This window comes from Palaemon carinicauda, chromosome 5 (assembly GCF_036898095.1).
Source record: "Palaemon carinicauda isolate YSFRI2023 chromosome 5, ASM3689809v2, whole genome shotgun sequence".
Taxonomy (NCBI): domain Eukaryota; kingdom Metazoa; phylum Arthropoda; class Malacostraca; order Decapoda; family Palaemonidae; genus Palaemon; species Palaemon carinicauda.
In genome coordinates this window covers 158,162,859-158,188,296 of record NC_090729.1, presented here as the reverse complement: position 1 = coordinate 158,188,296, position 25,438 = coordinate 158,162,859, and the positions used below count along the sequence as shown (strand labels likewise).

The 25,438-nt window shown below is 44.2% G+C and overlaps 1 protein-coding gene across 1 annotated transcript in view; it reads left to right on the top strand.

Moving 5' to 3' along the window:
- The window catches only part of AGO3 (Argonaute 3), a 431,904-nt gene that overhangs the window by 17,853 nt on the left and 388,613 nt on the right, over window positions 1-25,438 (top strand). Inside the window, exon 2 of the mRNA XM_068374249.1 lies at window positions 20,252-20,433. Coding sequence (XP_068230350.1) covers window positions 20,281-20,433 — 153 coding nt within the window. The 5' untranslated portion in view covers window positions 20,252-20,280. The remainder of the gene's footprint in view (window positions 1-20,251; window positions 20,434-25,438) is intronic.

Sequence of the window (25,438 nt, the reverse complement as noted above, 5' to 3'; positions counted from 1 at the left end):
ATGTAGGCTGTCAAGCTTTGCCTTCCCGACCTTCTTTGAATTCGCCTTCTCGCAAGAATATTGTTTTGTCGGATGAAGTTTACTCTGAAGAGGAAGCTGATGATCCTCTTTCGACTAACGTACCGTTGGAGGTTCTGTCGGAGGAAGAAGAGCCAACAATCTCTAGATTTTAAGAAAATTATGAATGTTTTTAAAAAAGTTTTTCTGTCTCATTTTATGCCTGCTGCCCCACGTTCTCCTCCAGAATTTACTTTGGGCTGGCCTGCTACAGCTCCTTCTTATACGAAGTTAGTGCTCTCTCGATCTTCTAAGAGGGCCTTGCGTCTGCTAGGAGACTGGTTGGAGACCAAATGAAGTCTTGGAAAGTCTTCCTTTGCCTTCCCTCCATCTAAACTTGCTTCTCGTTCGAGCGTCTGGTATGACACGGGAGAAGTTCTCGGCTTGTGAGTACCTGTCTCTGCCAAGGGAGACTTCTCAAGCCTTTTAGACTCCTCGTCGTCTAGCCATGAGACGCTCTAAGGTGTTGTGGACTTCTTCAGAGCTTGACCATCTTCTCAAAGGAGTCTTACGTGCATTTCAAGTTTTCAACTTTTTGGATTGGTCGTAGGGGGCCTTGAGCAAGAAGGAGACCAGTGCTAGATGTGAGTGCGCTCAACCTGTTCATTTTGAAAACAAAGTTCACGATGGAAACCTCCAAAACTGTTCTAGCAACAGTAAGGGAAGGCGACTGGATGGTCTCTCTCGATCTCCAGGACGCTTACTTCCATATCCCTATCTATCCGACCTTTCAACTTTATCTAAGCTTCATGTACGGGAAAGAAGTGTACCAGTTTCGAGCTCTGTGCTTTGGCCTCAGCCCTGCTCCTCTAATATTTACAAGGCTTATGTGGAATGTAGCGAGCTTCCTACATTCGTCAGGTGTCAGAGCCTCCCTTTATTTAGACAACTGGTTAATCAGGGCGTCATCATTAAACCACTGTCTGAAGGATCTCATATGGACGTTGGACATAGCCAAAGAATTAGGCCTCCTAGTAAACAAGGAGAAGTCACAAATGACTCCGTCCCAGACTATTCTCTATTTGGGAATGGAGATACAGAGTCGAGTTTTTCGGGCTTTTCCATCACCCACAAGACTAAAGCAAGCTCTCTTAAAGATTCATCAATATCAGAAGAAGAGCAGTTGTTCTGTAAGATTATGGATGAGCCTTTTGGGGACTCTATCATCACTGGAACAGTTTGTCTCCCTGGGAAGGCTCAACCTTCGCCCTCTCCAGTTTCATCTCAACCAACATTGGAACAAGGAGAAGGGCTTAGAAGCAGTGTCCATTCCACTCACGGACCTTGTCAAGGCTTGCCTGAAGTGGTGGGACGTCAACCTCAGACTTCGAGAAGGTCTCTCTTGCCCACAAGAACCCAGACCATGTGTTGTACTCAGACGCCTCGGACTTGGGGTGGGGAGCAATTCTAGGCAACCTAGAGTGCTAGGGTCTTTTGTCCAAAGATTAGATAAAGCTTCATATAAACCACAAGGAGCTACTGGCGGTTCATCTGGCCTTGAAAAGTTTCAAAGGTCTGATTCGGAACAAGGTGGTGCAGGTAAACGCGGACAACACAACTGCGTTAGCCTACATCTCCAAGCAAGGCGGGACCCACTCACAGTCCCTTTATTTAACCGCAAGGGATCTCCTAGTTTTGTCAAAGGAAAGAAATATCTTCCTTCTTACAAGGCTCATTCAGGGAGAGAGGAATGTGATGGCAGATTGCCAGCAGAAGAGGACAAGTCATCTCCACGGAATGGACGCTTCATCAGGTTGTGTGCGAGAAACTATGGAGGATATGGGGTCGTCCTGCCATAGACCTGTTTGTGACCTCGTTAACAAAGACTTCCAACTTACTGCTCTCCAGTCCCAGATCCAGAGGCAGTCCACATAGATGTGTTCTTAATGGACTGGTCTCACCTGGAAATTTATGCATTTCTTCCCTTCAAGATCCTTCACAAGGTTCTGCAGAAGTTTGCCTCTCACAAAGGGACCAGGTTGACGTTGGTTGCTCCCCTCTGGCTCTCAAGGTAATGGTTCACCGAGGTACATCAATGGCTGGTGGACATTCCAAGAAGTTTGCCATTGCGGTTGGATCTTCTCAGACAACCTCACATGAAAAGATTCCATCAAAGCCTCCCCGCGCTTCGTCTAACTGCCTTTAGACTATCGAGAGACTCTGGAGCTCGAGGGTTTTCGAAGGAGGCAGCTAGAGCTAATGCCAGGGCAAGGAGATCCTCTACCATCAGGATCTACCAATCCAAATGGGAGGTATTTCGAGATTGGTGCAAGTCCACCTCTGTTTCCTCATCCGATATCACTGTACACAGATCGCTGACTTCCTGCTTCATCCTAGAAACAACCGTAACCTTTCTGCCTCTACTATTAAAGGCTACAGGAGTATATTGGCTGCAGTGTTCAGACACAGGAACATGGATCTATCGAACAATAGAGATCTTCAAGACCTAATCAAGTCTTTCGCGACTTCCAAGGAGCATCAGATTCTTACTCCAGCTTGGAACTTGGATGTTGTACTTGAGTTTCTCATGTCTGAGAGATTTGAATCTCTGCACTCAACCTCTCTCAAAGACCTTACTCTCAAAACTCTCTTTCTAGTGAGTCTTGCTACCACGAAGAGAGTTAGTGAAGTGTATGCCTTCAGCAAAAATATCGGCTTCTGCTCTAATAAGGTAGTATGCTCCTTGCAGCTTGGTTTCCTGGCCAAAAATGAGCCACCATCTCATCCATGGCCAAAATCTTTTGAGATTCCCAGCCTGTCGAATGTGGTTGGTAATGAAATTGAAAGAGTCTTGTGCCCCGTTAGAGCTCTAAAATTTTATCTTGACAGAACCAAAACTTCACGAGGTGATTCAGAGGCTTTATGGTGTTCGGTCAAGAAGCCCTCCTTACCTATGTCAAAGAACGCCTTATCATATTTTGTCAAATTTTTAATTAGAGAGGCTCACACTCACTGCTGTGAGAATGATCTTAGATTATTGAAAGTTAAAACTCATGAAGTCAGAGCAGGTGCAACGTCAATGGCTTTTAAGCAAAATAGATCCCTTAGAAGCATTATGGACGCAACCTTTTGGAGAAGTAAATTTGTGTTCACTTCACATTACTTAAAGAATGTCCAGACTCTTTATGGAGACTGCTACACGTTAGGACCATTCGTAGCGGCGAGTGCAGTAGTGGGTGAAGGTTCTACCACTACATTCCCTTGATCCCAATACCTTTTTTCTTGAAACTATTGTTTTTTGGGTTGTATATGGAGACTGAGATAGTCTTCCGCAATCTTTTGATTTGGCGGGTGGTTAAACTTGTTTCTTGAGATCGCCCAGATCAACGGTATTGTTGAGGTCCTGTCATAGGGGTGTTCACCCCAGATATGACAGCTTCTAGAGGTCTTTCAGCCCCCAGAGTGAATCGCTGGGCTTCATAAGGATAGCGGACTAATGAGGCAGAGTATCATCAAAGTCAGCTTCCTTATCAGGTACTAATCCTTAAGTTTGTTTTATTTCAAAACTCTTGAGCTATATTCCTGTAATGTTTAATACTGGTCTCTTACCCTCCCCTAACTGAATCAGCTATATATATATATCCACCAGGTAAGTTAAATTTTTAAAAATTATATTTTCATATTAAAATAAATTTTTGAACATACTTACCCGGTGGATATATATAATTTAACGCCCTCCCTTCCGCCCCTCTAGAGACCGTATGGGCAGAGAAGACCTGAAGAGGTTTGGAATAGTTCTAGTATCCTGCCGAGTGGTGGCGCTAGTGTACACCCAGCAACCCAACCCCTCGATCGCTCGTGAGTTTTGAATCGGCTGCCGGACCGTCGGAGACGTTAGCTATATATACAGTATATCCACCGGGTAAGTATGTTCAAAAATTTATTTCAATATGAAAATATTTTTATTATTAGCGGAGAGGTGTAACAGTTCAATTTTGTTGGGTTCCAGTACATGTGTGTCTGGGAATGAGAAGGCAGATTTACTGGCGAAGAATGCGGCATCCGAGTTGCTACCAAGGAAGTATCCCATTCCCTGTAATGATTGCATACCTTACATCAAGAGATTGGTTTGTAATAAATGGCAACAGCGCTGGGATAGTCTAGATGGCAATAAAATGAGGGAAGTAACGAATATCATAATACCTTGGAGGTATAACATGATACCCCAAAAATTGGAGACAACTCTTTGTCGTCTCCATGTTGGTCACACACGGTTGACACGAGTTTCTGCTGAAGGGCCAACACCAACCGTATTGCGAGGACTGTTTAGTACATTTAACAGTGAGGCATTTGTTGACCAAATGCCCTAATTATAATAACTGTTTGAGGCTCAAGGTGAGGATGGCAGGTTCATCCTTGTCAAGATTCTTGGACATGATGTGTCCTATGCAAGTGGCATTTTTAGCTTTATTTCAAAAGCAAGTCTTATGAAAACTATTTAACTGTTATAACGACACTTAACTTTTATGGTTTTAATTGAATTATCTTTTATTTTTCATATATATTAAATGCTATCGGCGTCAATAACCTTAGATGTCAGGATGCCAGAAAACTTTCAATCAATCAATCAATCCTAGCAAGAGGAATGTGCTTGCCTACAATCTGAGTAGAACGTTGCATATAGTGGTTCCAAATGGTCTTTGGATCATCAAGTAGCCAACAAAGTCCTGACTTTGGGGAGTTTGTCGACTGTGGATCTGTTCGTAACGGCCCCGAACTTCAGGCTTCCGTTGTCCTCTCCAGCCACAGACCTCAAGGCTCTCTGGTAAGATTGAGTTCCAACAATGGTGGGACAACATCGACATTTACACATTTCCACCGTTCTGTCTGATGAGAAAAGTACTCATCAAGACTAGAACATCATTCATTCTTTCGATGACCCTCATAGCTTCCCTATTGCATCTCGTAGAATGGTTCCCGGACTTTCTGTTGCTCCTACGGAGCTGCCAAGAGAACTTCCTTCACAACACAATCTACTCAGACAACCCTATGTCAACATTTACCACAAGGCAGTAGCTTAGCTACGTCTTCACGCCTGGAGATTATCAAGCATTTCCTCACTCAGAGAAGATTTTCGCAACAAATTACAAATAGGATGTCTGGATATCTGTGAAAATCATCAGCTTCAGTCTACCAGGCAAAGTGGAACGTCTTCTGTGATTGGTGTCGTGGAAGGGCTCTCAATCCACTTGATGCCACTACTCCAGCAATAGCAGAGTTCCCTGTGTATTTGCGGGGAGAAATGCATCTTTTGGTTTCAACGGTTAAAGGCTATCACTCAGCCTTGAGTCTCATTTTAAACTGAAAGGAATGGACATTTCCTCATCGCTAGACCTTTCCCTCCTTATACGAAGTTATGAACTTACCTGTCCTCAGTCGGAAGTGAGACCTCCCCCATGGAATGTGGTTCGAGTTCTTCATTCCCTAAAAGAACCTCCATAAGAACCATTATGCCAGGCAACAGATCACCACCTAACTTGGAAGACAGTGTTTCTACTCACATTGGCCTCGGCCAAATGAGGAGGGAACTTCATGGTGTCTCGTATGACGTTGCCCATTGAAGGGGATGGGGAGAGGTAAGCTTTAGCTTCGTCCCTAAGGTTGTTGCCAAGACTCAGAATCTGGGGGTTTTGGATCCTAGATTCGACTCCTGGATAACTAGTCTTCGCTCTGTAACCGACAACTCAGATCATCTGTTACAATGCCCATTAAGGTGTTTGAGGCTGTACCTCAAGAGAACAGCAGCAACTCTGCCCAGAGTGCCCTCACTTTTTGTCAGCACAGACAAAAACAAGAGGAAAATCACGAAAAGCACAATCTGCATGGAATCGTAGGGTCATTGACCTTGCTCTGAATCCTGATCCTCCTCCATCACGTCGTCCCAGAGCCTATGATGTCAGGAGCGTAGCTACATCCCTGGCTGTCAAAAAGAACTACTCTGCGACGCAGGTATTGCAAACGGATGTGTGGAAACGCCAAGCTACTTTCACCACCCACTACCTGCAAAGATGTGACCCACAGGTACCTTGATACATTCTCTATCAGTCCTGTGGTGGCTGCACAACAGCTAGTTTAGTACCTCAAGCTCCGTATTAGACAAGTAGCAGATGATTGAGGGCATTGGTTACCCAGGCCTTAGACTGAATGAAGGAAAAGGAATGTCTCGGTCTCCATGGTTATTTCTTGCAAGACTGGGAATAACTTTTACCTTGACAGTCACATTGCTAATAACTCCTCACACAAAGCTTGTGTAGGTGTTTCGTTCTTAAAATCGTTACAGGTTCTTTTAATAAGTAAAATAAATATCAACAATACCGATTGAAATATGGGAAATGAATATAAAAAGAAACACATGAAAATCACAACACGTTTATTCATAAACTTACAAAGAAAACTAATGTTACTACTTCGGTTACTTTAACTGACAAATCAAACCAACCAAAACATCATCAGAAAGGGGGAACAGTCAATAAGGTGGAAATACTTGAGAATAGTTTTCTGCAGCTGCTGAGAAGATACTTATACGTAGACTTCAGAAGGCCGGCTGAAGTTCAGATGAAACTGGCATGATGACCGGATTCGAAGACGTCGCAAAAAGGGGTGGCATCAAGATGGGACGTCAGAGATCTTCTTCCAAGGATTCGATGATACTGTTGAACGAAGGCAGGCTGCAGGCAGTGTCGGCTGCTACTTGTCACAAGCAGGGAGGGCTGGCTGCTTCAATTTGTCTCTTCTTCTGGGCCATACCAGGATCTTTTGGAGATAGGCTTTTGTTGTCTGAAGGGAAGGTTAGAATCTGCTCTATCAGTCTTCTGGTCTTCTCTGTGTCTTATCTCACTAGGACTTGTATCTTATTTGCTTCAGACATAGTTCCTCTCTTGCCTTATGTCCTGTCCTATCTTTCTTGGACAATCTCTTCTTGAAGTTTACATACCCATGTATGGATGCAGTTAATTACAGTGGGCAGTAATCATCTCCATAGAAGGCATTCTTTTTAACAATTCTGCATCTCTATTGGCTTCCTCAAAAACGGCCACTTTGATTACTCCATGGAAGCTTCGAGAAGAAATTTCTGATGCAATCCGGACCACGTGTTAAGTCGTAGCAAAAGGGCAGCACATGTCCTTCCATGATGACATATATCCTAAACAAGGATTTCCCTCAAGCTCGGTTTCTCAAAATATGCTGACTTCACTAATTAAGACGATGACATCTTGGTCAAAGCAGGATAGTTCCCTCATCACAGCAGACGCTCTCGGCGAGGCTTGGTTTACTTCCAAAATGCTGATGTAAATGAAGAGATGACAGGATTACCTAAACAGGGCCACAGTCAAATCTCATCTCGCCTCGCTGCTCACACTGGGAATAGATATGTTTGTTTTTATTATATCTACCCATGACAGTAGGGCACAGGCCATGTTTAGCAGGTTTAGCAAGGTGTTAGGGTCTCTTTATTTGTGTACTGTACTAACCTGCACAATAGGGAGTACCCCGGGTAAGGCCAAAAAGCCCCGGCAAATGGGCGAGTCACTCCTATAAATACTGTTGGTTTTTGGGCTCAGGCCATGTTGTCCTGATGGAAGTTCCTTTAGGGTAGCTTCCTAGGGTATATTTGACTACTGTGATATTCCCAGAGAATTTTACCTTAAGGTATCCAGAATTCTAACTCCTGGAGCGAATATCCCTAAATAAATCTAAAATGGGATATCGCGTAATATCAGAGGACATATTCTTGACACGCCACATAGCTATCTTCACCCCGAACAGAATTAACACTTCGAGGGGTCAAAGTGGCAAGAAAACGAAAAACGAGAATGAAGGAGAGCCGTTAATAAGGTACCTCTCCTATCCCGCTTCGGGTGTTTACACAATGCCGCCGACGGTGCCATCTTTATTCCTCATCGCGTAGCTCTACTACTCGGTGTGGAGGAATGTAAGCCGTTGTCCCTGACCTTACCCATGTACCAGAAAGACTGGAAGGACGTTCACCTTACCTTCTCAGTCGGGAAGTTGGAGGCCGATATTGCCGGACGTCAGTTCGGTGAGGACCTTCCAAAGCTGTCAGATTTTCTCTTGCGCAGGGAGCAAGAGACAAAAGAGAGACTTGCTGCATCTATGTCCTGACAAACGACTCTGGAGACGATGGCAAGCGACCCCAAGATCCAAGATATGTTCATGGTAGTGGCCAAAACCCATCTGGCCACAGTGACAAAGGATTTCTACAGTTTTATCAAAGCTAGGAGAGCTTGTAGAGAGTTTGTGTTCGCCTCGGCTGCAGTGAGGCACGAACCGAGGAAACTGATCTCCTCTTGTATATGGGGTAAGGACCTCTTCCCTAATGAAGTGGTCAAAGAGGTAGTGGATAAGGCCGCCACGGAGAATAGGAACCTTCTCCAGAAGTGGGGCCTAACTCTTGAGAAAGTCTTCCCTGGATGAGGGTCCCCAACCTAAAAGGAAGACAAAGAAGCCTAGGCTATCCTCTCCGCCAGCCAAGCCTTACAGACAACAGCAGCAACAACTTCCGGCGACCCTAGTGCCTCAGATGGTGGCACAACCGCCAACCACGTACCAGCTGGTACCTCAAGCGGTGACGACTCAGTCACCGGCGTTCAACCCAGCGTTTGAAAAGCAGACAACTACCTTTCGTCCAAGAGCTAAAGGAACAGCCAGAGGTTCATCTAAACACCCTTCAAGAGGAAGGGGATTCAGGGGAGGATGTGGTCAAGGAGGCAAGGCCTCAGGTCTACAACAGCAGAAGTGAGATACTTCCTGTAGGAGGGAGACTTCATCTTTTTCGGGATCATTGGACCTTCGATCCCTGGGCTCACAGCCTAGTCAAGAATGGACTGGGTTGGAGCTGGTACAGCACTCCACCTCCGTTCCCACAGTTCTTCCAACACTCTACCCCCGTTCTGGAAGAATATGTTCGAGAACTCTGGAGAAAAGAGTAATCCGAAGGGTAAAGTCCATTAAGTTCCAAGGAAAGCTGTTTTGTGTTCCAAAGAAGGACTCAGAGAAACTCGGAGTCATTCTGGACTTGTCGCCACTCAAGTTCAAAGTGAACTACAAGTTCAGGATGCTGACACTTCAACACATAAGGACCCTACTGCCCAAACGGGCATACACCGTCTCTATAGACTTGTCAGATGCTTATTGGTACGTTCCAATCAGTCGTCACCTCTCCTCCTACCTAGGGTTCAAGCTACAATGAAGACTTTATGCCTTCAGAGCCATGCCATTCGGGTTAAACATAGCCCCAAGGGTTTTCACGAAGCTTGCGAACGCAGCTGTCCAGCAATTACGCCTAAAGGGAATCCAAGTAGTGGCCTACTTGGATGACTGGCTGGTGTGGGCAGCATCCAGGACAGAATGCATGCAAGCCTCCAAAAAGGTGATCCAGTTCCTGGAACATCTAGGATTCAAGATCAACATAAAAAAGTCTAGACTTTCTCCATCTCAAAAGTTTCAGTGGATGGGAATCCACTGGAACTTTGTCACACCAGCTTTCCATTCCTGTGAAGAAGAGGAAAGAAATAACAGGTTCTGTCAAGAGACTACTAGAATCCAAAAGAATATCAAGATGCGAACGGGAGAGAGTGCTGGGCTCTCTTCAGTGTGCCTCAGTAACAGACCCTGTGCTAAGAGCACAGCTAAAGGATGCAACCGGAGTTTGGAGAAAATATGCATCAAACGCGCGAAGAGATCTGATAAGACCAATACCGACTCGTCTGCGAACGCTTCTCAAGCCGTGGTCCAAAGCCAAGCAACTGAAGAAATCGGTACTTCTTCAGCCACCTCCCCCCTCAATGACTATTCATACAGACGCTTCGAAGGAAGGATGGGGAGGTCATTCTCACCGAAAGAAAGTCCAAGGAGGTTGGTCCAACCTGTATAAGAAGTTTCATATAAACTTTCTGGAAGCCATGGCAGTACTTCTTACACTGAAGAAAGTATCTCCTCGCAACTCCATCCACATAAGATTGGTCCTAGACAGTGAGGTGATAGTGAGATGCCTGAATCAACAAGGGTCGAGGTTACCTCAAATCAACCAAGTGATGTTGGCCATCTTCTGGCTTGTGGAAAAGAAGAGATGGCACTTGTCAGCAGTTCACCTTCAATGGGTCCGCAATGTGACGGCGGACACTCTATCCAGGTTCACACCGATAGAGTCAGAATGGTCCCTAGACGGAGGATCATTCTCTTTCATCTTGAGTCAAGTCCTGGAACGGCAGATAGACCTCTTTGTGACGAAGGACAAGAAGTTACATCGTTATGTGTCCCCGTACGAGGATCCTCTAGCGGAAGCAGTGGACGTTATGTCCCTCGACTGGAACAGATGGTCCAGGATTTACCTGTTCCCTCCGCACAACCTTCTATTGAGGGTCCTCGACAAACTGAGATCTTTCAAGGGGAAAGCGGCAATAGTGGCTCACAAGTGGCCGAACCGCGTTTGGTTCCCTCTGGCATTAGAATTACGACTTAAGTTTGTGCCGCTACCGGATCCAATTTTGACTCAGCGAGTTCAGAAGTCGACTGTCTTCGCTTCATCACAGAAAACCTGGAACCTGCATCTCATGATTTTCTCTCCCTAGCGGTGAGAAAAAGATTCGGGATATCAAGAGACAGTATAGACTTTTTAGAGGAATATAAGTCTTAATCTACCAGAAGACAATACGAGTCATCATGGAGGAAGTGGGTGTCCTTTGTCAAGGCGAAGAATCCACAAACGATCTCGACAGACTTCTGTTTATCATTCTTCATCCACCTTCATAAACAAGGTTTAGCAGCCAACACAATATCAACGTGTAAGTCTGCCTTGACAAAGTCTTATTTTATATGCCTTCCAGGTCGACCTCTCTAATGACATTTTTAACAAAATTCCGAAGGCCTGTGCTAGGCTCAGACCATCAGCACCTCCGAAACCCATTTCATGGTCTCTGGATAAGGTTTTTCATTTTGCTTCAATGATGAATAATGAGGAGTGTGCTTTAAAGGATTTGATCCAAAAAGTTATATTTCTGTTTGTACTTGCTTCGGGTGCTAGAGTTAGTGAAATAGTAGCCCTCTCGAGAGAGGAAGGTCATGTTCAGTTCTTAGATGGGGGAGAACTGAACCTTTTTCCGGACCCAACGTTTCTCGCCAAGAACGAGCTACCCAACAATATGGGGGTTCCCTAGAGAATCTGCCCTCTGAAGGAAGATGCATCTCTATGTCCAGTGGAGTGCCTAAAGGTCTATCTTCGTAGAACTTCAGACTTTAGGGGAGGACAGCTGTTTAGGGGAGAAACCTCAGGCTCAAATTTATCTCTGAAGCAACTAAGGGCGAAAATCACCTATTTTATTCGCAGAGCGGATCCAGACAGTACACCCGCAGGTCATGATCCGAGAAAAGTTGCCTCTTCTATAAATTTCTTTAATAATATGGATTTTGAACATCTTCGCTCATACACTGGCTGGAAGTCATCCAGAGTATTCTTTAGACACTATGCGAAGCAAGTGGAGGAACTGAAGAGGTCTGTGGTAGCAGCAGGTAGATTGTTCTTAAACCTGCTGTTTAAATCTGCGAGGAACAGCGAAATTAATTGGAACGATTAATTCAGGGGTGGGTGTGTAGTCACGGACTGTTTCTACAGACTGTGTTAGACCACTAAGGTGTCCTTATGAACTGTTCCATAGACAAAGGTGAACCAAGCATAGTGCGGACACATGTGCCAAGCGTTTTGACGCTAGTGTGATTGAACAGTAATACAGACTGTAATAACAGTATTAATATTTTTATATTAAAAGTGGTGCATATAAGTTAACTTTTCAGATGAAACTATTTTCTGTTTTACTTTGATCTTTATGCTTATTTATTTGTTCATCCACATAATATAAGTCTTATAATTGTCGATTGACCTATATATTTTTATTGATTGTCAATAAACTAGTTCTTAGTGAACCTTGCGTCTTATTCGCCTATGTCATTTTAAATATTTAACTTAGCCGGTGAATATATAATAGCTGACGTCTCCGGCGGCTCGACAGAAAAACACAAAAACTCGCGAGCGATCGCTCTGAAGGTTGCGGGTGTGCCCACCAGCGCCAACTATCTATCGGCCAGATACCGCATATATATGTAAACAGCTCCAGTTCTTCTCTGTCGGTCTGATCGACAAGTTGATTCCATTACTCGCTGTTAACCTGGAGTTTTTCAACAGTCTTGGTGAAGTACTTCTTTTTGGTTTGAGCTTTCGCAGTGCAGGTGTTTTATCTTCAATAAATTCTTGAACTCTTTTTTGGATAGATTTAATTGTTTATGACTTTGGATTGTTTTTGGACTTTCTTTGACTTTTCAAAATGGCTGACCCTTCTCCAATTCCTAAATTTCGTAAATGTAATGCTAGGGATTGTAACAAACGTCTTCCAAAGGCCTCTCTCGACCCACATACTGTGTTCTAATTGTCGGGGTAAAACCTGTCAATTAGGAGATCGGTGTGATGAGTGCGTGGTACTTTCGGAATTCGACTGGCTAGAGTTTGATAAGTATTCTCGTAAGCTAGAGAGAGATAGGGTGAGGAGAAGTTCCTCTAGATCGTTAGAATTTTCCTCCTCCCATGCCCCTGAACCTAATCCTTCCCCAGTTGTAGTTGTGCCTGAACCCTCTACTAGCACTCATGAACCATCAATGCGGGATATGTTACGTGCCATTCAAGCTTTGGGCGAGAGAGTTGAGTCGTTAGCTACGGACCGTAATCAACTCATGGCGGATGTAAAAGAGTTAAAGTGTCAGAGTGCCACATTAGAAAATCGGGGGGAGAAAGTGATTAGTGCGCAAAGTGTTATCAGTGTTGCGACCGAGGGTTCGTCTGTTCGTGCCTGTCGTTCGCCTAGTCCGAGACCTCTTGCAAGCTCCCATGCCCCAGGGAGAAGTAATGTCGTAGGACTTATGGGTTCGAGAGGCGTTAACCAACGAACAGACGTTCCCTCTATGGTTTCAGGCGTGTCTCGTCAAGACCGCCCCTACCATAAGACGAGCGAGACGATTTTCTCCTCGTCATCCGAAGGCTTCTCACGTAAGAAACCGTGGAGCAAGGTTTCGAGACCCTTAAAGCGAAAGTCAGTCCCTTCAGGACAGGTCCAGCATCCTGGTTGTAGCCATTGGGACAGCTCTGACCCTGTGCAGTCATCGGAAGACTGCTCGCCGCCTAAACAGAAGCGTAACACAGGCTCCGAGAGTCTTAGTGTAGGCAATGTTTTGCAGTCACAGACGTTACCCTCGTCTCGTACCGCACCCATTCCCGTTGATCCTAAATGGGTTGTACTGCAAGACATGCAGAATAAGCTTGCCTCTCTTATGGAGACTATTCTGCTGAGCAGGTTCACTATGATCCTCGCCGCTTAGCTGATCGAGATCCTGGTCGTTGGCCGCCCAAACGAGCCTTTGCTCGTCCTGTTGACGTTGACGTTACAAAGTCACGTCAGTCACGTGTCGTAGAGCCTCACTCGATGCAGTCCCGTGTTGACTTTCAGCCGCTTGTGGACGTTCAGCCGCTGCCGCATGCTCGTGTTGACGTTCAGGACGTTCGCCAACCAGCGAAGTTGACTTGTTTTGACGTTGAGCGTCAAGCACCGCAGTCAAGAGTTGTTTTGACTGCTCAGTCTAGGCAGTCAAGGCAGTCTCAAGTTGACGTCGAGCGTCCTCCCGCTCCTGTTTTTGTTGCTAGTCAGTCTGTTAAGCAGTTACATGACGTAGCGTCCTGGACTGCTACTGATGCTCCTGTGCGTGTGGACTCTGCTTGTCAAGCATTGCCACCAAGGCAGGTCTCTCCCTTGCTTGAGACTCATCAGTTGTCGGACGAGGCTCCTTCAGATGAGGACGTTGCTGATCCTCATCCTGATGATAATCCTTCAGATGTAGATGAACCTAAGGCTGTTCCTCCTTCGATGGATTTTAAGAAGATCATGATGATTTTCAAGGATCTTTTTCCAGATCACTTTGTTGCTGTTGCTCCTCGTTCGCCTCCGTCTGAGTTTGCTCTAGGCTTAGCTGCTACCAAGCCAGCCTTTACTAAGCTAGTGCTTTCTCGCTCTTCTAAGAGGGCTTTACGTCTTCTAGGCGACTGGTTGGATACCAGGAGGAGTTTGGGGAAGACGGCCTTTGCCTTCCCACCTTCTAAGCTTGCTTCTAGATCGAGCGTCTGGTATGACACGGGAGAAGTTCTCGGCTTGGGAGTCCCTGCCTCTGCCCAGGGTGACTTCTCAAGCCTCGTAGACTCTCCCCGTCGCCTGGCCATGAGACGCTCGAAGATTTGTTGGTCCTCCTCGGACCTTGACCATCTACTTAAAGGAGTATACAGGGCCTTTGAAGTGTTTAACTTTCTTGATTGGTCATTAGGAGCATTAAGTAGGAAGATCTCGTCTGCCGACCAAGATGTATCCTTACTTATCATGTCCTGTATGGACAAAGCCATCCGCGATGGCTCCAATGAGCTCGCCTCCACCTTTACGTCGGGAGTCTTGAAGAAGAGAGAAACCCTTTGCTCTTTCCTTTCGGCAGGAGTTACTCCCTGTCAGAGATCGGAACTGCTCTTTGCTCCCTTATCAGCGGCCTTGTTTCCACAACAGCTGGTTAAGGATATAGCTGCTTCGCTTGTGCAGAAGGACACACATGACCTGATGGCGTCCTCTGCTCGCAAAGGGGCTCCTTCTTCATCCTTTGCTGTGAGACCCAGGATCGAGACTCCTGCGTCTAGATTTATCCCGCCCTTTCGTGGCAGAGCTCCCAGCAGGGGAGGCTCTCGTGCCGAGGGAAAGAGAGGTAAGAAGAGAGGAGCCAAGTCCTCCCGTGGCAGAGTCTGACTGCCCACAGCCTCAGACAGCGGTAGGGGCCAGATTGAACAGCTTCTGGCAGGCCTGGGAGAAGAGGGGTGCAGACCAAGAGTCTGTTCTGTTGCTCAAAGAGGGGTACAAAATACTGTTTGTACGCAAACCTCCTCTAGTAACAACTCCCATAGACCTCTCTCCCAGGTACCGAGAGGAGTCAAAGAGACAAGCCCTAAATCAAGAAGTGTCTCAAGCCCTTAATCAAGAAGTGTCTCTGTTGCTAGAGAAGGGAGCGGTGGTGAAAGTCTCGGACCTTCAATCACCGGGGTTTTACAACCGTCTCTTCCTAGTCCCAAAGCATACAGGAGGTTGGAGGCCGGTGCTAGACGTCAGTGCGCTCAACGTTTTTGTTACGAAAACAAAATTCACGATGGAGACCACGAAGTCCGTCTTAGCAGCGGTCAGAGAGGGAGACTGGATGGTCTCTCTCGACCTACGAGATGCGTACTTCCACATTCCTATACACCCGGATTCCCAACCGTTTCTGAGGTTTGTTTACAGGAATGTGGTGTACCAGTTTCGAGCCCTGTGCTTTGGCCTCAGTCCTGCTCCTCTCGTGTTTACGAGGCTCATGAGGAATGTGGCAAAATTCCTCCATCTATCGGGAATCCGAGCCTCCCTGTACTTGGACGACTGGCTTCTCAGAGCATCGTCCAGTCATCGCTGTCTGCAGGATCTACATTGGACGTTGGGTCTGGCCAAGGAGTTGGGACTTTTGGTCAACTTAGAAAAGTCCCAACTGATCCCATCCCAGACTATTCTATATTTGGGGATGGAGATTCGCAGTCCAGTTTTTCGGGCTTTTCCGTCTGCCACCCGAATAGAACAAGCCCTGCTCAAAGTCCAACTAATGCTGAAAAGAGAACGTTGTTCAGTCAGGAGTTGGATGAGTCTCGTAGGGACTCTCTCATCCCTGGAGCAGTTTGTCTCGCTAGGGAGACTACACCTTCGGCCTCTCCAGTTCCATCTAGCCTCTCACTGGAACAAGGGCAAGACTTTAGAGACGGTATCAATCCCAGTCTCCGAACCAGTAAAGGCATGCCTGAACTGGTGGGACAGCAATATCAGTCTGAGAGAGGGACTATCCCTAGCAGTCAAGAACCCAAACCACGTGTTGTTCTCAGACGCGTCGGATTTGGGTTGGGGTGCGACCCTGGACGGTCGGGAATGCTCGGGTCTGTGGACCTCAGTTCAGAAGAGCATGCACATCAACGGCAAGGAGCTATTAGCAGTCCACTTGGCCTTGATGAAATTCGAAAGCATTCTTCGAAACAAAGTGGTAGAGGTCAACTCAGACAACACCACAGCTTTGGCGTACATCTCCAAGCAAGGAGGCACTCACTCCCACACGCTGTACGTGATCGCAAGGGACCTTCTCATATGGTCAAGAAATCGAGGCATCTCCCTGTTGACGAGATTCATACAGGGGGACTTGAACGTCTTGGCAGACTGTCTCAGTCGGAGGGGTCAGGTGATACCCACGGAATGGACCCTCCACAAGGACGTGTGCAAGAGTCTTTGGGCGACTTGGGGTCAACCCACCATAGACCTCTTTGCCACCTCGTTGACCAAAAGGTTACCGATCTATTGCTCACCAGTCCCAGATCCAGAGGCGATCCACATAGACGCGTTTCTACTGGACTGGTCTCACCTGGACTTATATGCATTCCCACCATTCAAGATAGTCAACAAGGTACTGCAGAAGTTCGCCTCTCACGAAGGGACAAGGTTGACGTTGGTTGCTCCCCTCTGGCCCGCGAGAGAGTGGTTCACCGAGGTACTTCAATGGCTGGTAGACATTCCAAGAAGTCTTCCTCTAAGGGTAGATCTCTTACGTCAGCCCCACGTAAAGAATGTTCATCAAAGCCTCCCCGCGCTTCGTCTGACTGCCTTCAGACTATCGAAAGACTCTCAAGAGCTCGAGGCTTTTCGAAGGAGGCAGCCAGTGCGATTGCGAGAGCTAGGAGAGCTTCTACCATCAGAGTATACCAGTCGAAGTGGGAAGTCTTTCGAGACTGGTGCAAGTCAGCATCTGTGTCCTCTTCCAGTACCTCTGTAGCCCAAATTGCAGATTTTCTTTTACATCTGAGAAATGTTCGCTCCCTCTCAGCACCCACTATTAAGGGCTACAGAAGCATGTTGGCTTCGGTCTTTCGACATAGAGGCTTAGATCTTTCCAACAATAAAGATCTCCAAGATCTCCTTAAGTCTTTCGAGACCTCTAAGGAACGTCGTATGGCAACTCCTGGATGGAACTTAGACGTGGTCCTAAGGTTCCTCATGTCAGACAGGTTTGAGCCATTACATTCAGCCTCCCTGAAGGATCTCACCCTCAAGACGCTTTTCCTAGTGTGCTTGGCTTCGGCTAAAAGGGTCAGTGAAATTCATGCCTTCAGTAAGAACATCGGCTTTTCCACAGAGAAAGCCACATGTTCACTTCAACTTGGTTTCCTGGCCAAAAATGAACTGCCTTCTCGTCCTTGGCCTAAGTCTTTTGATATACCTTGCCTGTCAGAGATCGTAGGCAACGAACTTGAAAGAGTACTGTGTCCAGTTAGAGCTCTTAAGTTCTACTTAGCTCGTACTAAGTCCTTACGAGGTGGATCTGAGGCCTTATGGTGCTCAGTTAAGAAACCATCATTACCTATGTCAAAGAATGCTTTGTCATATTTTATCAGAATTTTAATCCGAGAGGCTCATTCTTACTTGAATGAAAAAGACCGATGCTTGCTTAAAGTTAAGACGCACGAAGTAAGAGCTATAGCAACTTCCGTGGCCTTCAAGCAAAATAGATCTCTGCAAAGTATTATGGACGCGACCTTTTGGAGAAGCAAGTCGGTATTCGCGTCATTTTACTTAAAAGATGTCCAGACTCTTTATGAGGACTGCGTCACACTGGGTCCATTCGTTGCAGCGAGTGCAGTAGTGGGTGAGGGTTCTACCACTACATTCCCTTAATTCCAATATCCTTTTAATCTGTCTCTTGAAATGTTTTTAATCTTGTTTTTGGGTTGTACGGAAGGCTAAGAAGCCTTTCGCATCCTGGTTGATTTGGCGGGTGGTCAAATGTCATTTCTTGAGAGCGCCCAGATTAGGGGTTTGATGAGGTCCTGTTGTATGGGTTGCCGCCCTTGATACTTCAGCTCCTGGGAGTCTTTCAGCATCCTAAGAGGATGGCTGGGCTTCGTGAGGAAGACAGACTAACAAGGCAGAGTAATCGTCTAAGTCAACTTCCTTACCAGGTACTTATATATATTTGGGTTTTGTTATGATATAACTGTCAAAAACTCTAAGCATATACGCTGTAAACTGTATTAATTCTGGTCTCTACCCACCACCATGGGTGTGAATCAGCTATTATATATTCACCGGCTAAGTTAAATATTTAAAAATTATATTTTGATTATAAAATAAATTTTTGAATATACTTACCAGGTGAATATATAAATTAAAGGCCCCCCCTTCCTCCCCGATAGAGACCCAGCGGGATGAGAAGAACTGGAGCTGTTTACATGTATATGCGGTATCTGGCCGATAGTTGGCGCTGGTGGGCACACCCGCAACCTTCATAGCGATCGCTCGCGAGTTTTTGTGTTTTTCTGTCGAGCCGCCGGAGACGTCAGCTATTATATATTCACCGGGTAAGTATATTAAAAAATTTATTTTATAATCAAAATATCATTTTTACTAGAAAATGTATTAGCATTACACATAAAACTATGGATAATTTTAACATGAATAGTCCTTAAGATTGTTCCTTGCTACAAGCAAACATTCATTGGTTTATTCTTTCCCCAAGAAGGAAAGACTTCATACCCTAAAGGGATGGTGGTGGATATGCAAAATTATTCCTATACTGATATAAACCTTTGTCCAATCCATTGATAAGAACAGGCACACCGGGTGACTTGTCGGTATTTCATACTGACATTGGTGGTTCTTATACAAACTTTGCTTTATAACGTGTAGAGTGAGACCATTATACTGGCTTGTCTGTTAGTCATCCTTAGGTATATGTACTCCTCGAGACTTTTTTCAGAGTCTAGTATGACTTCCCTGTAGGGGGCAGGAAGCACTGACATGGTTTATGCTTAGTTGGAATGATGTATGACGGTAACATCATAGGTCTCTAGGTTTATGCTGACCAGGAAATACTTTCTTGAGGGTATGGCACTATTTGAGAATCCACAGATACAGTAATGCTCTGGTAAACTTTCATCAGGACGACATGGCCTGAGCCCAAAAAAACGGATTTTGAGCGAAGCGAAAAATCTATTTTTGGGTGAGAGAGCCATGTCGTCCTGATGGACCTGCCCTTCCTTTTAATAAAAGGGCTATAGGACCCCTCCCTATAAATGCAATATCTGTAGCACCTCGTGTATCGCTACAAGGAATAAAGATGGCACCGTCGGCTGCATTGTGTACACACTCGAAGCGGGGTAGGAGAGGTACCTTATTAACGGCTCTCCTTTCATTCTCGTTTTTCGTTTTCTTGCCACTTTGACCCCTCAAAGTGTTAATTCTGTTCGGGGTGAAGATAGCTATGTGGCGTGTCAAGAATATGTCCTCTGATATTACGCGATATCCCATTTTAGATTTATTTAGGGATATTCGCTCCAGGAGTTAGAATTCTGGATACCTTAAGGTAAAATTCTCTGGGAATATCACCGTAGTCAAAAATACCATAGGAAGCTACCCTAAAGGAACTTCCATCAGGACGACATTTCTCTCACCCAAAAATAGATTTTTCGCTTCGCTCAAAATCCGTTTTGTATTCCAGTTATGGAACAAATGACAAAATTTGAAGTAATATGTATTTTTCCTAAAGATACAAACCTTAGCTATTTATACATACTTGCCTGCCAACCCTGTCCCACATCAAAGTTCTACCTCCAAGCAAATTGAAGCACAGTCACAGGTGTGTTGGTAAGAGGGCTAGTTAGCTACCCCCCTACCCCCGCTAATTTGCTGGATGGGCAGTTAACAATTGCTAAATTCTAATGACTCATCCTTTCAGCTTTGCCAAAAGTAATAGCCCTATAAATAGCTAAGCTTTGTATTGTTAGGAAAAATACAAATTACTTCCAAATTTGTCATTTCCAGCATTGCTGAAGTTATACCCCAAATAAAGGACTCAAGTTTTATAGTTAGGAAAAATCACTCAAATTACATTAAAAAAATCGTTGAAATTGAAGTGTCAGTTAACTTTGCATTAGAATCCTTGCAGTGTATGTCCTATAATATATACATAGTTTAGTGTGGTTGGATAGAAACCAATTCTAAAGGAAACTTATCTTGATTAAAATATGAATTTACTGTATTATCTTTAGTTTTCTCAGGCTCATTACACTGAAGCAATATGGAAGGCGAACAACCCCAGAAACAGGCTCGTGGACGAGGTGGTCGTGGGGCTTTGGTTTTACAGGCCTTACAGACTGCTGCTCGACAACCAGGTCAAATAACAACTGTTTCAGCCATGCAGCCGGGTCCGGTTGTTCCACCATTAGTAAAAGTATGTGGTTTTGAGTTTTCCTAACATTGTGTTTTCTTATGAAAAAGATACCATTTTAGTTTTACTCTATATGTAATTATATCAGTTGTTGTGGCACCTTATGCAAACCCTTTTGCTCTTTACTTGGATATTGTTTCGTCGGATGTTGAAAACTATCCAAAAGACTTTGGCGAGGTATAACTACCCTCGGATAACTAGTGGGGAGTTAGCCGGAGGTAGACCCGCCACTCCCCTCACACACGCACTGGTAACATGACGTCACTTTAATTTGACTCTGTAAAGAATGGACATGCTGTCATTCTCTCTTGCTAACCCTTACTCATTCTAAGTGATTATTACTCTGAAGTATCGAATAAAAGTACTGATGGAATAAAAGTACTGGGTGGGAAAAATCTCAATATTTAATATAAGTATTGATGGATTAAAAGTACTGGGTGGAAAAAATCTCAATATTTAATATAAGTACTGATGGAATAAAAGTACAGTACTGCCCGGAAAAAAAAAATGAAAATTTAGTAAAAGTACTGGATGGAATAAAAGTACTGACTGGAAAATAACGATTTCTTGAAGGGTGAGTCTACAATAGTATTGCATATTCTTTTGCTTCATTTTTCTAATTCTGCGATAGTTTTACTTGCTACCCAGAAATTTACGACTTGAATTCAGGACGCAGATATGATTTATTTATTTTATTATTATTATTAGTTTTATTTATTTTTCTATATTTTATTATTGCGCTCGCCATGAATAGCGAGTGGCCTTACGATTGTACTCGCCAACGACAAATTCAACTCAGCAGTGTCCAATGCTAGGCAAGCCCAATATCCCAAAATCCTGAAACCGTCCCCCCCCCACCCCCCCCCCAAAAAATAAATAAATAAAAATAAAGAGAAAGAAAAAAAGCTATTTATTACTGTTGAAAAATAACTTTCCCCAGGCAAAATTCACTCAGTATTATCATTCATTTATCTGGAAAACAGGATATCTAGGTAATTTATTTTTTAAAATATATATATATTTTTGGGCTCAAGCCATGTCGTCCTGATGGAGGGTTCCTTCAGTAGCTTCCTCGGGTAGGCTATGTTTAACTACAGTGGATATTCCCAGAGAATTAAACTGAAGGTTATTACAGAATTCTAACTTCTGGTGCGAGTTCCCTAAAGGTTTCCCTCTAGGATATCGTATATCAACAGGGGACGCATGTATTAACACGCCACATAGCTATCTGCTCCCCATATAGAGTTAACACTTCGATATGGAAAGGTGGCTGAGTAACTGAGGAGCCGTTCCAAAGTTACTCTCATCCGTGGCTACTTTTGGTACTCGAGACGTAAACAAACGGGCGCCATTGCTAAATGACGTCACGTCCGTCTTCATCCTTTCGCCTGTAGCTCCTACGCTTAGTCGGATTTTTCCCAAGTGTCTTACTTATCTGCTTACATCGCCGTTATGTCTCAATCTTCAGCCTCGCCCTCTTCTGGAAAGTTGAGTACCAGATCCTAGTATTGTTTAAATAAGCTCTGGCCGTTAAGTAACTTTTACTTTTCGTAATATTTGGTGTTTTGTGGCGGAGCTGTGCCAGAACCGGACGCGCCATTTACGGCGCCGCTGTTCATATTGCATACTTTATTTAGTTAGCCAGAACAGCCTTATCTGGTCCCTTAACTAATTAATATTATTAGTTATTTAGTCTTCATAGCTAGGAAGTAATTATATCGTGTGTTAGGGCTCGTAAGGCAACAGTCATTGGCCGACCCCATACTAGATCGCTAGCATAGTGCTCATATTACTGCATGATATAATAGTGTTCCTAAGTTAAGTCATGAAGATTTAGGCATTTTTAAACATACTAGTTACTGTGATGTAAGTGTTTTCGCCTTCGGGGACCATACAAGGGACTGTGTTGGTTCGTGTACCACACTCTCCTAACCTATGTAGGAACCCTTGTATGCTTCCTATTCCCCTTACCTACGGGTAATTCCCTCTGGGTAGCCTTGCTTCTCCCTTATTCTATATTGGGGAGAGTCTTTACTTCACCCAGAGTATTTTCGGTTTCTCAGCCTACCCTAAGGGAATGAACCCCCCTTAGGGTCGTGCTTGAACCCTTAGGAAGGGCTCTGCCCTTCTCCAGTTTGCACTTGGTTGGGTTACTCCTTCCTCCCTGCAACTAGCGATGTGTCTTTCCAGGCCTCCCTAGCCTAGGAGAATGGTTCTCCTAATCTAGGTTAGGTTTTGCGGGTGAGATTCTGTTTTATTATAGTTCAGGACAGTACATCAGTGCTGTACCTGATCTGAGCTACCTATCCTAGATTAGGGAGCGTTCTCCCTTGCCTTGGTGGCCTCTCTCATACAGTCTCCCCATCTTAGAAAGACCCCTACTCCCCTACCCCACTCTATCCCTTTGTGTAGGCCTGCCTACACACCCCTGTCTGCTGTCCTACAACTCCTCCTATATATGCCATCCGTCCTGAATAATGTATCAAATTGTAATTTTTGTCACCCCCTAATGATGAAAATATACATTTGTGTGAACAGCATCCACGGATACGAGTTAAATTTTATAATCATCTGGATCCGAAGACTCAGATCTATCGCACCCAAGCCGCCTCCGATAGCCTTACGCTGTTAGGATACGTTATTCAAAGTAAATTTATTCTCGGATATAAGGTTCGTTTTGCATACCTGTAAACTCCTAAGGGTTTATCTAACATAGAAGTGTGATTTAACATCGTTTAAATCATAAATCGGCACGAAATAATTGACGTTTGAAAACAGACACAACTTCTTTGCTGCACTTGAAATGACCTCGTTAGCTATAAATATGATCCTATCACCTTTCGACATGACATCATTCAATCGATATACATGAGTAGTTGTCACTGTTGAAGGGAAAGCACGTCTATTTATAGAAACTGAAATCAGACAACGCATGTATAGTAGTGTTCAGAGAGCGACTTCCGCTTGACATACATGTACGCTACGAGTTGAGATCTCGATTGCTAGTTAAGGGGACCGTTCGCCATGTCCGCCATTTTTTTTGCTAATGATCCAAATTACACCATTTCTATATATGTTTTAGACATATATAATACCGTCATCATATAAAAATTTCAAGTCATTTGATCGAAAACATTTGGATTTATTAGCAAAAATCATGATTTAGAGAGAATTTTAGGTACATTTTTCCCCACTACTATAATACCAATTATATTGAAACTTACACCATAAAAACTAATCTATCAACCGAACAATTCTGTCAGACAGAAACTTGATTTCCCTTTCTTTTTTTTTTAATAAATTTTTATTTTTTTCCTCGTCTAGACAAAATATTTGTGAAAAAAATATAAAAAGAAAATCAAAATTTTGTGACAGAATTGTGGGATTTCTATTCTTCTTTTCAATGATATCTCTCTCTAATATCAAACAACAAATACGTGAGAAAAATGTACCTAAGTGTGAATAAGTATGTTTTTGAGTTATGAGCTCCCAAAGATTTGCAACGCATTTTCGCTTCTTTTCTTAAAGAAATCAAGATAATATTATTATGATAACTTTCTTGTTTATTCTTACATAAATGCACCCTAAACGAGGTATTTGAACCCTCAGTTTACTATTCCTATGTTAGAGTTGCCAGCGATCTCTCCTTGTTGCCATTGTTTTAGTTATCAGGTTTCAGCTCTGTACTCTTATTTATGTTTCCCTCTTTCTTGTTTCTTTTTTCTTGTTCTCCAGTTACTTTTTGTTCTTTCTATCACCTTATGTAACACAGGCATTGCTATAAAGTTCCAGAGGACGTTGTGAAAGCACAATCTACATACGAACTTCAAGTAAATAAACACATGCATTATAATTTCTATATGTCTTTGGAAACTTTGATGATGTTCTCCTTGCTGGTAGTTTTCATTTACCTGCCCTCTACCAATGCCTTTCATTTCTGCCAGAAGTACGATATATCGAAACATAAGAGTAAGAGAGAGAGAGAGAGAGAGAGAGAGAGAGAGAGAGAGAGAGAGAGAGAGAGAGAGAGAGAGAGAGAGAGAGAATCATAAATATAATTTGTTCCGTAACCGAAATACAAACCACGCTATTTACAGAGGGTTTACCTTTTAGCGCAGCTGAAATGGCGAGCCATTAGAATTCAATGCGGGTGTATTACCCCCGCGCTAGTTAGCGGGGGGGGGGGGGAGTGGTAGCTAGCTACCCCTCCCCCCCTCACACACAGATGGCTCGGACTGTGACAGACGTCTGTCTTGGTCCTCTCTTGGCAGGACCAAGAATCGCTTACTTTTCATTTACTCAATATATATGTAAACATGTTTTCATGTTTGTATATATATTTGAGTATAGAAATCAGTAAGTTTCCTTTTCAGAGTTGTGTGTGTAGTGTACGATATCTACGTGGAGTCTTCGGCAGTTAGGCCACCACGGCGTAATTTTATGGGTGGCGATCGAGTTTTACTTATGTCTTTCTCTCTCTCTCTTGAGGTCGTTCACCCTTTTTACTACGTGTTACTACACCCTTGTAGCTTCCTTTCCGTGGGGGGATTGCTACGCCGTACGTTTGTCTCAACTAGTTTATGAATCTAATTGTAGTTTTTCTTTTTTTTAAATTACATAATTACATAGTTACATAATTATAATTGTTATAATTCTGTTTTGGTTACAGCTCTCCTTCCGTGAGTGTAAGTGGTTGTGAGGGCACGTGCCTGTTGTGTAATTCTTGTTTCCTTTCCCTCGGGATTCCTCTTCGGAGCCTTCCCGGGGGAATGAATGTGTACTAATGTTTTTTGTTTTATTTTTTTACAGTTACCGATCTAGTTCGTTTCTGTAATATGGCAACGGTGTGAGCTGTCTTGTTGAGTCCTGGGGATTCGGCTGTTGCTGCCTCCCCCCTTGTATTTTCGTCAGGGGCGTGTCTCCTTCTACTGGAAGTACTCCCGTGACGACGGACAGCTCTCCAGTTCATTTTAGAACTCTCAGGAGGCTTGCCTCCTTGGGCGGGTAA